The 14,394-nt window shown below is 41.7% G+C and overlaps 1 protein-coding gene across 7 annotated transcripts in view; it reads right to left on the minus strand.

The window, feature by feature from the left end:
• ralgapa1 (Ral GTPase activating protein catalytic subunit alpha 1) overlaps positions 1–14,394 on the minus strand; it is a 382,583-nt gene that overhangs the window by 206,791 nt on the left and 161,398 nt on the right. For all 7 annotated transcript variants that reach the window (XR_010975714.1, XM_068039277.1, XM_068039282.1 and 4 more), the window contains 4 exons: positions 9,880–10,035; positions 8,356–8,484; positions 6,896–7,021; positions 214–272 (listed from right to left, as the gene is read on the minus strand). Coding sequence is in view for 6 of the 7 variants with exons in the window: in XM_068039277.1 (XP_067895378.1) it covers positions 214–272; positions 6,896–7,021; positions 8,356–8,484; positions 9,880–10,035 (470 nt within the window). In the remaining variant the exon portion in view is untranslated. The remainder of the gene's footprint in view (positions 1–213; positions 273–6,895; positions 7,022–8,355; positions 8,485–9,879; positions 10,036–14,394) is intronic.

Raw genomic sequence — 14,394 nt, forward strand, 5'->3', positions numbered from 1 at the left:
TGTAAACATTTCCCCTAGGTCGCCAAGGTTCGGTGTTTACTGAGCTCAAAAGAACATGATTTCCAGCACAGGTTGTTTTCAAACAACATCTCGTGTCCTTTCAGTGAACTTGGTAAAAAAAAACACATCTTTTCAGTTTTAACAAAGTCCTCAAAAAATAAAATATTAAAAAAGGAAGCACTTGCATTACCAGCTATTATCATAAATACTTACCTAGCTGGTCCAGAAGGTTCTTCCCTTGCTGACTTTAAAATGCTCTTAACTACAAGTTCCTATGAAAACAATTATCCAGAGAATTAGTAAGCGTGTAAAATGTGAAGGCAATATATTTATACTTTTTGAATATATACATATTTTAAAGATGCATGTTCAGTAGAGTATTTTTGTATTGCAACAGTTAAACAACTCTGAGCTCCAGATTATTTTCAGAAAAACTAAAACAAAGCAATGAAGTCTTTTAAAACACAAGACTTAGTAACTTAAAAAACAACTTAATATATTCAAATTTCCAACAAGCAGATATTACCATTTTCTATGTTACAAAGAAAAACTAGAAAAGTTATCAAATCAATTGTATTGAAGATTACTCAAGTTTGTAAAAAAAAAGTTTACTCCAAGAAAAATGTTACAGGATTCTGCTTTCCCAAGTTAGCATACTAAATAAAATTCAGTAGGTTCATACTGTGTAGAATGCCAAAAAAATTCTACAACCACGTAGGAGTAACAGAGATTTTATTCAGTGTATTAAATCTGGTATTTAAAAAAAAAATCGCACTGGATTACAGAAACATAGAAAATAGGAGTAGGCCATTCGGCCCTTCGAGCCTGCACCGCCATTCAATACGATCATGGCTGATCATCCAAACTCAGTACCCTGTTCCCGCTTTCTCCCTGTATCCCTTGATTCCTTTAGGCCTAAGAACTATATCGAACTCTTTCTTGAATATATTTAATGATTTGGCCTCAACTACTTTCTGTGGTAGAGAATTCCACAGGTTCACCACGCTCTGGTGAAGAAATCCCTCCTCATCTCAGTCCTAAATGGCTTACCTCTTATCCTCAGATTGTGAACCCTCGTCCTGGACTCCCCTGCCATCGGGAACATCCTTCCTGCATCTAGTCTGTCCAGTCCTGTTAGAATTTTGTAGATTTCTGAGATCCCCTCTCATTCTTCTAAAGTCTAGCGAATATAAGCCTAATCGACCCAATCTCTTTTCATAGTCAGTCTTGCCATCCCAGAAATCAGTCTGGTGAACCTTTGCTGCACTCCCTCCATAGCAAGAACATCCTTCCTCAGATAAGGAGACCAAAACTGTGCACAATACTCCGAATGTGGTCTCACCAAGGCCTTGTATAATTGCAGCAAGACATCCTTATATTATATTTGAGGTTTGGTTAGATAACACCGGCACTTGTGCTAAAGGGTAGCAGGATGCAATTTCACATCTGCCCTTTCTCTGTACATCAGGTTCTCAGTCTCTACTGCAAGAAGGAATCATCAAATGAATTTTAAAAAGGAACAAATGAATTAAGGGTTGTGAGCACTTGCACACAAAGCCTAGCTCGGGGATAAAATTTAAACCCGACCCGAGCCCTTTAATTTTTTTTCGCGCCCAACCCGACACAAATCTCCTTCATCTGTTTGGCAGCAGGCTATTCCTGCAGCTGGAGTTGTGGGGAATCATGGGTAAGCCTGACCCCATGACTTCACAGAAGCCGTGTCCAGCCCCACCCGACCCGAGTCCGAATGCTGGACTCGGAATTTTGGCCTGGCCCGACCTGAACCGACACATGTAGTCGGGTTTAGTCCGGTTCGGGTCGGGTAGCCAGGCTTTACTTGCACACACCCTGGTCGAGTGCCCACGACAAGCACAGTTTATGGGCCCAGGAGTAGTTTGCCCTTTCCCCTACTTGTCTTCAAAATAGTTCCATGGGAGCTTTTACGCCTAACAGAGCACAGACAGGGCCTCGGTTTAACATCTAATTTGAAGACGGCAGCTCCGCCAGTGCAGCACTCCCTCAGGCGAGACTGCGACTTTACAGGAGCATTATAAAACATAACACCAAGCCACATAAAGAGATATTAGGGCAGATGACCAAAAGCTTGGTCAAAGAGGTAGGTTTTAAGGGAAGTCTTTAAAAGGAGGAAAGGAAGACAGAGAGGTGCAGGAGTTTAGGGAGGGAATTCCAGAGCTAAGGGCCCAGGCAACTGAAAGCACAGTCACCAATGGGAGCACGATTAAAATCAAGAAACCAGAATTGGAGCAATGCTGCTATCTTGAAGGACTGTAGGGATGGGGAGATTACAGAGATAGGGAGGGGTGAGGCCAGGGAGGAATTTGAAAACATGGATGAGAATTTGAAAAATCAAGGCACTGCTTATCCAGGAGGCAATGTAGGTCTGTGGCACTCCGCTCTGGACCTCATCACACCTTTGGTCCAAACATGCACAAGAGAACTGAATTCCACAGGTGAGGTAAGAGTGACTGCTCCTGACATCAAGGCAGCATTTGTCCATGTGGCATCAAGGAGCCCTAGAAAAATTGAAGTTTGACAGCATCCAGGACAAAGCAGCCTGCTTAAACATTCACTTCCTCCACCACCAGTGCACAGTGGCAGCAGTGTGCATCATCTATAAGATGCACTGCAGTAACTCGCCAAGCCTCCTTTGACAGCACCTTTCAAACCCGTAACATCTACTACCCAGAACAGAGGCGTCCAACCTTTTTGTGTGGGAGGCCACATAACAATTTTTGTCCTACGTAGGGGCCCAATGAGCAAATTTTGGAAAGATAACATTAAAGTTTTATCTTACTGTTATCCAAAACAACAACAAATGTGCATTTTTGTGAAGTTTTAAATGAGAAGACTAATTTGTTGACTTACTTTCTCATCACCATATTGAACACTAATTTAGTGACATACCTAGCACAGATTTTGCTTGCATAAGTAATCAATCTCTGCCTGCACACTTGATGTAGCGATGCAGAGTATTCTGGATAAATGTCCACGTGTCAGGAGAGATCTTGATCTCTTTCCCACCCCTCCCCTCCCACCCCCGTGCTCTGTGTCTCTCTCTGTCTCTCCCCCACCCCACTCACCATCCCTTCCTGTCTCGGTCTGTCTCTGCGTCTCCCCCGCTCCCCGCAACAGCCATTCCCTCAACCAGATAATTGCCATGCCTGTTTATTTAAGTTGGGGCGAGTGGAGGCAGGAACCTGCCCAATGTGCAGGATACAGGACATTTATTAAACCTCGTGAAAGCAGCAGGGGCAGCCAATCCCAGGGTGCCTGTGCCGCATTCCACCAATCAGCACTAACTCCACCCGGGCAGCCCCCGTCAATCACAGAGAGTGACCAATCACAGACAAGGGTCTCCCGCCCATCAGGCGCAGGTCCCATCTACCCGCTGTGCCTGACGTACAGGAGAGTCATCAATTAAAGCTGAGCCAGGGCAGATTGGTGGGCCAGATGGAAACCTTCAGTGGGCCGGATTCTGACCCGTGGGCCGTATGTTGAAAGACCCTGACCTAGAAGGATAAGGGCAGCGGGCGCATGGGAGCACCAGCACCTCCAACTCATATACCATCCTGACTTGGAACTATACTGTTGGCCCTCCCTAATCTTTGGGGGACGGTGGCATAGTAGTAATGTCACTGAACAAGTAATCCCGATATCCAGGCTAATTCCCTGGGGGCATGGGTTCAAATCCCACCATGGCAGCTGGTGGAATTTAAATTCAATTAATTAAAAAAAAGCTAGAATCGAAAGCTACTTTCAGTTGCCATGAAACTACCATTGATTGCCATACAAAAACCCATCTGGTTCACTAATGTCCTCCAGGGAAGGAAATCATTTGTCCTTACCCGGTCTGACCTACATGTGACTCCAGACCCACAGCCAAGTGGTTGAGTCTTAACTGCCCTCTGAAATAGCCTAGTAAGCCACTCAGTTCTCAAGGGTAATGAGGGATGGGCAACAAATGTTGGCCTTGCCAGTGACGGTCACATCGCATGAAAGAACAAAAAAAAAGACACTGGGTGATAGGTGAACAGGACTTGATACAAGTTGGAACACAGGCAGCAGAGTTTTGGATGACCTCAAGCTTACAAAGGGTAGAACATGGGATGTCAGCCAGGAGTACATTGGAACAGTCAAGTCTAGAGGTAACAAAGGCACGGATGAGGGTTTCATCAACACATGAGCTGAGGCAGGATGATGCCACGGAGGTGGAAATAAGTGTTCTTAGTGATGGTGTGGATATGTAGTTGGAAGCTCATCTCAGGGTGAAATGATTGCAACAGTCTGGTTCAGCCTCAGACAAGTGCCAGGCAGAGGGATGGGGTTGGAGTTTGATGTAGTGACCCAAGACAGTGGCTTCAGTCTTCTCAATATTTAATAATTAGTAAGTACTTAAACATTGAAAAGTACTAAGTGTGCTTATCAGAGGATCTGATTTTTTTTTTAAGAATATAATTTTTCCACAAGTGCCACAATGACATTACACCTAGCCACTAATTGTTGGCAAAATTATAATCTCTTTTCCAACAGCAGCAATTTTAAGCTGAAGCTACAGGTCACCAGTATACATTTTTAACTTTATACCATATACTGTTATATGCTGCAGCAAATGGGGAACAGGAACAGTACAAGGCCTTCTCACCACCGATGCCCTGTAGTTTCTCAGAAAGTATTGCATTGCGCTGATATCAGCTATAGCAAGTTCTAAAGTAAAGACATTAAGTAAGAGCTTTCAAACATCACTCAAGGACTTAAAAATTAAAATCACAAGTTCAATAAAACTTCATATTCTTAATTCAGGCCAAACCGCAGAAACAGCAGGTTGGGTCTAAATTTAAAACCACAGGGAATGTAAGAGGCTTCAGAACAGAAACATATTGTTGGTTTATTTGCATGCATTTTATATGCATTATTTACTAGAAAATTTTTAAATCCCAAAAATGGATTTCCGTTATTAGGCTGAAATTTCAGTGTTGGGGGTAATATATTAGCATGGATAGAGGATTAGCCAACAGGAAACAGAGTTTGGATAACTAGGTCATTTTCAGTTTGGCAAACTGTCGCTAATGGGGTGCCATAGGGATCAGTGCTGGGGCCTCAACTACTTACAACCTATATTAAATGACTTGGATGAAGGGACAGGGTGTATTGTGGCCAAATTTGCTGACGATACAAAGATAGGTAGGAAATCAAGTTGTGAGGAGGACACAGAGTCTGCAAAGGGATATAGATAGATTAAGCGAATGGGCAAAAAATTGGCAGATGGAGTATAATGTGGGAAAATGAGAGGTTATCCACTTTGGCAGAAAGAATAGAAAAGCAGATTATTTAAATGGGGAGAGAATGCAAAATGCTGCGGTAGAGGGATCTGGGTGCCCTCATACATGAATCACAAAGTTAGCATGCAGGTACAGCAAGTAGTTAGGAAGGCAAATGGAATGTTGACAATTATTGCAAAAGGGATGGAGTATAAAAGGAGGGCAACCTTGTCACAACTGCACAGGGTATTGGTGAGACCACACCCAGAGTACTGCGTACAATTTTGGTCTCCTTACTTAGGGAGGGATAAACTTGTATTGAAAGGCAGTGATCTCCAGGGCGAGGCAAAAAGTTAAAAAACTTGAACAGCAATATATGTTCAAATGAACATTCAACACATCTCTACCAATGAGACAAAGACTGATGTATGATTTGGCAGCAAGAAAATTAAAAGGAACGCCAATGAAAATATTCTGTTGATATTATTTCGAGTTACCTCCTTGGAATAGACCTAATCCAAGGCAGCAAAAAGTGCAGGAATCATTCATCTATATTACTCCGTGAATAAATTTGACCAAATGTGCCAATACGATGTAGTCTTTATTAACAATTCAATGGCTTGGATTTTGTGGTCCGTGGCAAACGAGTGGTACGAGCCGTTCATTACACTTGCCCAAAGACTTTCTATGGACTTCTTCATTGGAACTTGCAGTGATTAGAAATCTGTTCCAGCACAGCGCCCTCCACGGGGGATCAGGGAACATGCGAGCAGGGCAAACAACTATGGTTAAGTGAGATACAATCAATCAGATTGAAGAATCCATACTGAGGCAGAGTCTGAACCAGAAAGTGTAAATTAGAATAGTTAATTCAATGCCAAATTGTATACAGAAATTGAAAGAGAGAGGGGTAAAGTAATACGGGACTGAGAGAGAAAGAAGAAAATTAAAGATGAAAGGTGATCAACCTGAAACATTAACTCTGTCTCTCTCCAGACACTACCTGACCAGAGTATTTCCAGCATTTTCTATTTTTATTAAAATTCATGTTTTTCAAATCTAACAATAATTCAAATCTGAAAGGATGAGACAGTACACTTGTAAAAGTTAATTTTCAGTGTCAGAAAGGTTGCTTGGCAGCAATTAAAACTGATCACGCTGCTAAAAATGTACTTACACTGGAATAGACAAACCCTAACTTTCTGGTGAGTTTAATGGGTATCTATCACACAAGTATGGCAACTTCATCCCCTTCCACTTGTTGCAATGCAGAACCTCACAGGGAAATTCTAGGGGAGCAGGGCAACTTGTACAGCAACAGTCCGACCTCCACGCTTAACTGCGCATATTTGGTCACTAGAAGCTGCTGTCCATCTTACACTTTAATAATGGTGAGCGCTGATAGCCTCATCGCTATTTGTACCACAAGATCCGAGCCATTAATTTGATTTGGTCAAGCAAGGAGAAGAATATACAAAACATATCCAGACAAATAGTGGAAATGAGAGAAAAATAACATTGTATTACTTCAGTACACGTTTGAGGGGTGGTTGGGGGGAAATGAACAAAGGTTTGGTGACAAACACATTTACCACCATTGGCACTTGAAATCTTACCTTAACATCATCACATTTTGTTAACAAAATGTCAGAAAGAGAAGGCTGTAATGTTGGGAGGTCATCATATAAATTTGGGAAACAGACTAAAGAACCCAGTAGAATCTGAGCTTCTACTCTTGGAGCCTGAAATGGAACAAGGGTAAATTTTAAAAGTTCCAGGCAAACCAACAGAAAAACAATCAGTTTTTAATTCAAATTTAACATTGCTCTAGATTTGCCAATTATATACCGATGCCAATTTATTAAAAATAAATTGATTACTATTGACCTGTTGATTGGAAAACATAGGCCATTACATCATGCCAGGGAGATAGCTTTTAAAAATTGCTTTAATGACCAATAAGGTTTAAATCTAAATAATAGAGTGGTGGAGCATTACTTTGGTTATTTAAGGCAGTAAAAAGGGCCATTGTCTTCTTCAAACAGTTAATACTTAACTGTAGAATCGAAACAATGCTTAGCAGTACATTAGACTTTGGTTTGTAACTTTACTTTCTTCTCATCCCATCTCGACTGACAGCAGTGACTCATGCTGCTGGCATATCACCCACGTTGCCATTTTTCATGACAGCAAGGGTAAATCAGACTAATTGATCAATAATGGAGAAGCTTTACAGCCAATCTCATTCCAGCCATATATAGATTCACTTTTATATTACAATACACATACAATTGTACTAAAATACACAAAGCAAGGATGACTGGATAACAATCAACAAGGACCTAGCTAATCATCCATTGCCAAGCATAAGAATGCCAAGGTCAATTGTAGTATCTTCAGCAATAACCTTGCTGAGATGAGCTAATTTAGTACAGATCAGATCAAATCTGAGATGGTCCCTGGGCTGTACAACTCAGTACTACATCAGACACTGCATTTATCCACAGAACCATTAGGGACCAACTGTAAAAATGATCTACATAATTCAGTACAATATAAAAAAACGGATCAAAAAATACACCTGGGTTGGTATTTTTACATTCAGGGAAAATCTAGATACTGTTCAAGTGAAGAAAATATATTGATCCATAGATGAAGTACATTGACTGCTCCATTCACAAATGTCTTGGAAGGAAATCCAGAGGAGGCCATGAAATAATTGTCCAAAATTACTTACAATTGCAGAATGACTTACTCTTTGAAAATAAAATGGCACCTGGAATACATATGAATGGTCCTTTCAAAAGGAACACTTGGTTAGGTTAAAAAGTTTGACAAATCTTGAGAAATGCAAGTCATTGAGGCACCATATTAATGCTCATTAAGGGCAGATAACAAACCCATATATAACCTCTTAATGCCCTACAATTTTTTCTCTCAACTTATAAAAATTCACGCAATAATGTTTATTTAATTTCCAGTATAAGCGAACAGCCAAACCAGCATTTCAGAAGTTCCTCTTTCTGCCTTGTCTTAGATCCACCATTAAAAGATCGCAATCTGCTTGTTGACTTACATTGAGTGAAGAGGAGAATGTGACTTTGTTAGCAGCAACTATAAAGTCCCAAATCAGCATGGTAGCACCAGGCAATCCAATAGAAAAGAACTTTGGAGAACAGTGCTTGATGATGGTATTCACGATATCCTAAAAAAAGTTTTTTTTTTTAAAAAAAAAGTATTAAAATAGAAGACAACTAAAATGGACATAATTAATTTTCCATTACGATATTACTCAAATACAACATGCAAGTCACCAAAATATTAAATTCTGCATCTGAGTTTCACCTGATACAAACAAAAAAAAAGCAAGCGTTAAGAATTTATTATGATTGTTACTTATTCAAAATTTGAAGACAACATTGGGATTTTCTAAAAATAAAATATAGCATTAGCCCTTCATTTTGACATTGAAAATATAACATGAACTAGTAGGTCAGCTGTGCCACATCACAGATAGTCTTGCTCTTGGAGTGCACTTTCTGATGCTTATTGCAGTGCCCACATCAAATCAAGTGCAGCAATGATTTGTTAATTGCTGTAACACAGCAAACGTACTGAAGCAATGCATCACACAAAAGTTACACAAGGTTTACACAGAGGCAAGAGAGACTTTGATTTATGTTGTACTACATTTGTTTTTGCCCCATCACTCACAGAAAATTTGCAGTATTTTCAGAAGATTTTTCATTTGTTTGTTCTTCTCTTTGCTATTCCTTCCAAAGTCTTTTTTCTTAGTTATTTAAATGATTATAATTTTCTTCTCCCCATTACATCTCACTTATAGCACTTGTTGGAACACTCAAGAAGCTCGACACCATCCAGGACAAAGCAGTTCGCTTGATTGGCACCCCATCCACCACCTTCAACATTCACTCCCTCCACCACCGCGCAGAGGTAGCAGTGTGTATCATCTACAAAACGCACTGCAGCAACTCACCAAGGCTCCTTCAACAACACCTTCCAAACCTGCGACCTCTAATATCTAGAACGGCAAGGGCAGCAAATGCATGGAACACCACCACCTGCAATTTTCTCTCCAAGCCACGCACCATCCTGACTTGGAACTATATCGCCACTCCTTCACTGTTGCTGGGTCAAAATCCCAGAACTCCCTTCCTAACAACAGTCGCTGTACCGACACCCCAAGGACTGCAGTGGTTCAAGAAGGCAGCTCACCACCACCTTCTCAAGTGCAATTAGGGATGGGCAATAAATGGTGGTCTAACCACAACTGATTCAAAAAAAAAGCTACGAGTGCAGCAGGTTCAAGACTAGTAATTAAAACGTTGAACAAGTAGTCATTTATCCTGGCCCAGGCTGATTGGCTTCTTCCAGTTGAAGTAACTTGAGTACAGCAGCAAAGCACCTCATAAACCTGCATCACCAGTCTCCAAACCCTCAACTGACAAGAAAAAAAACTCTGACTAGACAGCACCTTTAACTTGTAAACATTAAATCTAACAACTCAAATTCTTTACAAGCCTGAAAATATACACTCCAGTAAAAGTAGGAAACAGATTTTAAAGAAGAAAATGCTGACCTGATCAGGATTTAAGAGTCCACTATGCATTATATTATAGAAGTGTACCAGGAAATCAGAATTAGGTGAAACATCTTGACGCCGTTTCATAATCTTGCAGATAAGCTTATATGCATGTAGCTTTCCTTGCTTGTATTTTTCCGGTAATGTTGTTGCCTAAATGATAATTAAAATTTAGCATTAAATATTGGATTCAGGAAAACAAACCTATTTTGCTAGTTTATAAAGCAAAAACATTACTGCTTAAATGAAGGAAAACTAGTTTCATTTATGTGTACAATGTAACTAGTAGATTTCGGTTGCTCATTGATAAAAGATCTTAAAAAAATTGCAGCCCTTACCCAGTGTATATAGATAATTAAAACAATGTCCCTCAAGGATGATAATTACAAGAGTCAATAAATAGTAGTCACTACTGTCTCAATAATTGGAAACAATGTTCAGCAAAAACATACAAAATATACAACAGATCAAATTACTTGTAAATATTAGAACCAAAGATACAAAAATTTAGAGATATCTAAAATATGTAAATATTTCCAGCTATAATCAAGTTATACCACTTATCACCCTGTAATTACATACTAGTAATTACCAAGTAAATAGTTGAGACCAAGTGGGCCCACATCAGAGACGCCATCTATGAGTCAGCTTTGACCATCTACGGCAAAAGTGCGAAGAGAAATGCAGACTGGTTTCAATCTCATAATGAAGAGTTGGAACCTGTCATAGCCGCTAAGCGCATTGCACTGTTGAACTACAAGAAAGCCCCCAGCGATTTAACATCCGCAGCACTTAAAGCAGCCAGAAGCACTGCACAAAGAACAGCCAGGCGCTGCGCAAACGACTACTGGCAACACCTGTGCAGTCATATTCAGCTGGCCTCAGACACCGGAAACATCAGAGGAATGTATGATGGCATGAAGAGAGCTCTTGGGCCAACCATCAAGAAGATCGCCCCCCTCAAATCTAAATCAGGGGACATAAGCACTGACCAACACAAACAAATGGACCGCTGTGTTGAGCACTACCTAGAACTGTACTCCAGGGAGAATGCTGTCACTGAGACTGCCCTCAATGCAGCCCAGCCTCTACCAGTCATTGATGAGCTGGACATACAGCCAACCAAATCAGAACTCAGTGATGCCATTGATTCTCTAGACAGCGGAAAAGCCCGTGGGAAGGACAGCATTACCCCTGAAATAATCGAGTGCCAAGCCTGCTATACTCTCAGCACTACATGAACTGCTATGCCTGTGCTGGGACGAGGGAGCAGTACCCTCGGACATGCGCGATGCCAATATCATTACCCTCTATAAAAACAAAGGTGACCGCGGTGACTGCAACAACTACCGTGGAATCTCCCTGCTCAGCATAGTGAGGAAAGTCTTTGCTCGAGTCGCTCTGAACAGGCTCCAGAAGCTGGCCGAGCGCGTCTATCCTGAGGCACAGTGTGGCTTTCGTGCAGAGAGATCGACCGTTGACATGCTGTTCTCCCTTCGCCAGATACAGGAGAAATGCCGTGAACAACAGATGCCCCTCTACATTGCTTTCATTGATCTCACCAAAGCCTTTGACCTCGTCAGCAGACGTGGTCTCTTCAGACTACTGGAAAAGATTGGATGCCCACCAAAGCTACTAAGTATCATCACCTCAATCCATGACAATATGAAAGGCACAATTCAACATGGTGGCTCATCAGAGCCCTTTTCCTATCCTGAGTGGCGTGAAACAGGGCTGTGTTCTCGCACCCACGCTTTTTGGGATTTTCTTCCTGCTGCTTTCACATGCGTTCAAGTCCTCGGAAGAAGGAATTTTCCTCCACACAAGATCAGGGGGCAGGTTGTTCAACCTTGCCCGTCTAAGAGCGAAGTCCAAAGTACGGAAAGTCCTCATCAGGGAACTCCTCTTTGCTGACTATGCTGCTTTAACATCTCACACTGAAGAGTGCCTGCAGAGTCTCATCGACAGGTTTGCGGCTGCCTGCAATGAATTTGGCCTAACCATCAGCCTCAAGAAAACGAACATCATGGAGCAGGATGTCAGAAATGCTCCATCCATCATTAGTGGCGACCACGCTCTGGAAGTGGTTCAAGAGTTCATCTACCTAGGCTCAACTATCACCAGTAACCTGTCTCTAGATGCAGAAATCAACAAGCGCATGGGAAAGGCTTCCACTGCTATGTCCAGACTGGCCAAGAGAGTGTGGGAAAATGGCGCACTGACACGGAACACAAAAGTCCGAGTGTATCAGGCCTGTGTCCTCAGTACCTTGCTCTATGGCAGCGAGGCCTGGACAACGTATGTCAGCCAAGAGCGACGTCTCAATTCATTCCATCTTCGCTGCCTCCGGAGAATACTTGGCATCAGGTGGCAGGACCGTATCTCCAACACAGAAGTCCTCGAGGCGGCCAACATCCCCAGCTTGTACACACTACTGAGTCAGCGGCGCTTGAGATGGCTTGGCCATGTGAGCCGCATGGAAGATGGCAGGATCCCCAAAGACACATTGTACAGCGAGCTCGCCACTGGTGTCAGACCCATCGGCCGTCCATGTCTCCGCTTTAAAGACGTCTGCAAACGTGACATGAAATCCTGTGACACTGATCACAAGTCGTGGGAGTCAGTTGCCAGCGTTCGCCAGAGCTGGCGGGCAGCCATAAAGACAGGGCTAAAATGTGGCGAGTCGAAGAGACTTAGTAGTTGGCAGGAAAAAAGACAGAGGTGCAAGGGGAGAGCCAACTGTGCAATAGCCCCGACAAACAAATTTCTCTGCAGCACCTGTGGAAGAGCCTGTCACTCCAGGCGCTGCTTCACAAACCACTGACCACCTCCAGGGGCGTATCCATTGTCTCTCGAGATAAGGAGGCCCAAAGGAATAATTACAAACATAATTACCACTAGCATTGCATGCTTGGACTGGCAGGAGTGTGCTATTCCATGTGAAAAGCCGACATAGCGTTTCCACATAAATATGGCCCCAGGAATTTAACAGAGCTTCCAGATGCAAAAGTTTTAATATAATACAGCTATAAACAGTATCAAATAGTAAATACATACAAGATGCAAATATTTAAAGACTCAGTAATTTGATACAAGAATTATACAGTTTATACAAACACACAGACGAACGAGGAACAGGAGTTGGCTATTTGGCCCCTCAAGCCTGCTCCGCCATTTGATAAGATCATGGCTGATCTGATTGCGGCCTCAACTCTACTTTCCTGTCTATCTCCTATACCCTTTGACTCCCTTGCCAATCAAGAATCTATCTAATTCAGCCTTAAAAATATTGAGTGACCTTGCCTCCACTGCTCTCTGGGGAAGAGAATTCCAGAGACTAAAAACCCTCTGAGAAAAAAAATTACTCCTCATCTCCGTCTTAAGTGGGAGACCCCTTATTTTTAAACTGTGTCTCCTGGTTCTAGTTTCTCTCTTAAGGGGAAACAGCCTCTCAGCATCCACCCTGTCAAGTCCCCTCAAGATCTTGTATGCTTCAGTAATATTACCTCTCATCCTTTTAAACTCCAATGGATACAGGCAAACTGACTGATGAACTGGGCAGAGGTGAGGAGTTTGGTGTGGGAGCTAGAGTAAATCAATGGGCTAAATGGCTTTGTTATGTGCTGTAAAATGTTTATTGTTCTATAACCACTCTGTAGTCATTTAAGGATTTTATTGCTGCTGCTAATTGCATGATTGATAACACAATTCTCTGGTTTTAGCCAATAGGATTTGCACATGAATAGGTCTTCAATCTTTCCTCTCAATCTATTGGGAACCACTTAGTATCTACTCAATCCTCCTCCGAATGCTGCAGCTGACCCCAGAATTTATCTTACAGGAAATTATAGGGCATGAACCCATTCCATGCTTGTTTCTTAGCATTGCACCATACTGTACCCATGACATTTTACCCTGGAGTTTCAACTGTACCACTAAATTTTACACTAGTACAGATTTTGGTAGCTATGCCAATCAATCCACCTTTCCCAAAACCAAAATAAAATCACAATCATTGCACTTAAAAATCAAATTTCTAAACCTAATCCAGACCATGAAAGAATTGTACAAGTTTTTATGATTGCACTTTTACTCTTGCTCAACTGTTACAAATGTAGAAATCACGCCCAAAAAGGTAGAAAAATCAAGAAAGACACCAAACCCCATTTGCTTTTGATACTGATGCTGCAAACAAAAAAACTTGGTGAATAAATAACAAACTTATTTTAGACATGGCAGCACTAAATTCCTAAGCATTCTGCAGAAAAGTGAAGGGCAAGCACTGCATGCTAAAAATCTGAATCACACTGCTGCACACCAAACAGCCATTATATCACCAAATAAGATGCTCTACGGCACCAATAGACTTGGTGCACTAAAAAAGAGAATTTACCGATAGTGATGTATTAAGTGCAGTTGATTAGATAAAGATCAAATGAACAAAATTATGAATGATGATTATGAGCTTGGCAACACCACTACCAACAATAGCTTGCATTTAGAAAGCACCTT

Source organism: Heterodontus francisci, chromosome 9, assembly GCF_036365525.1.
Source record: "Heterodontus francisci isolate sHetFra1 chromosome 9, sHetFra1.hap1, whole genome shotgun sequence".
Taxonomy (NCBI): Eukaryota; Metazoa; Chordata; class Chondrichthyes; order Heterodontiformes; family Heterodontidae; genus Heterodontus; species Heterodontus francisci.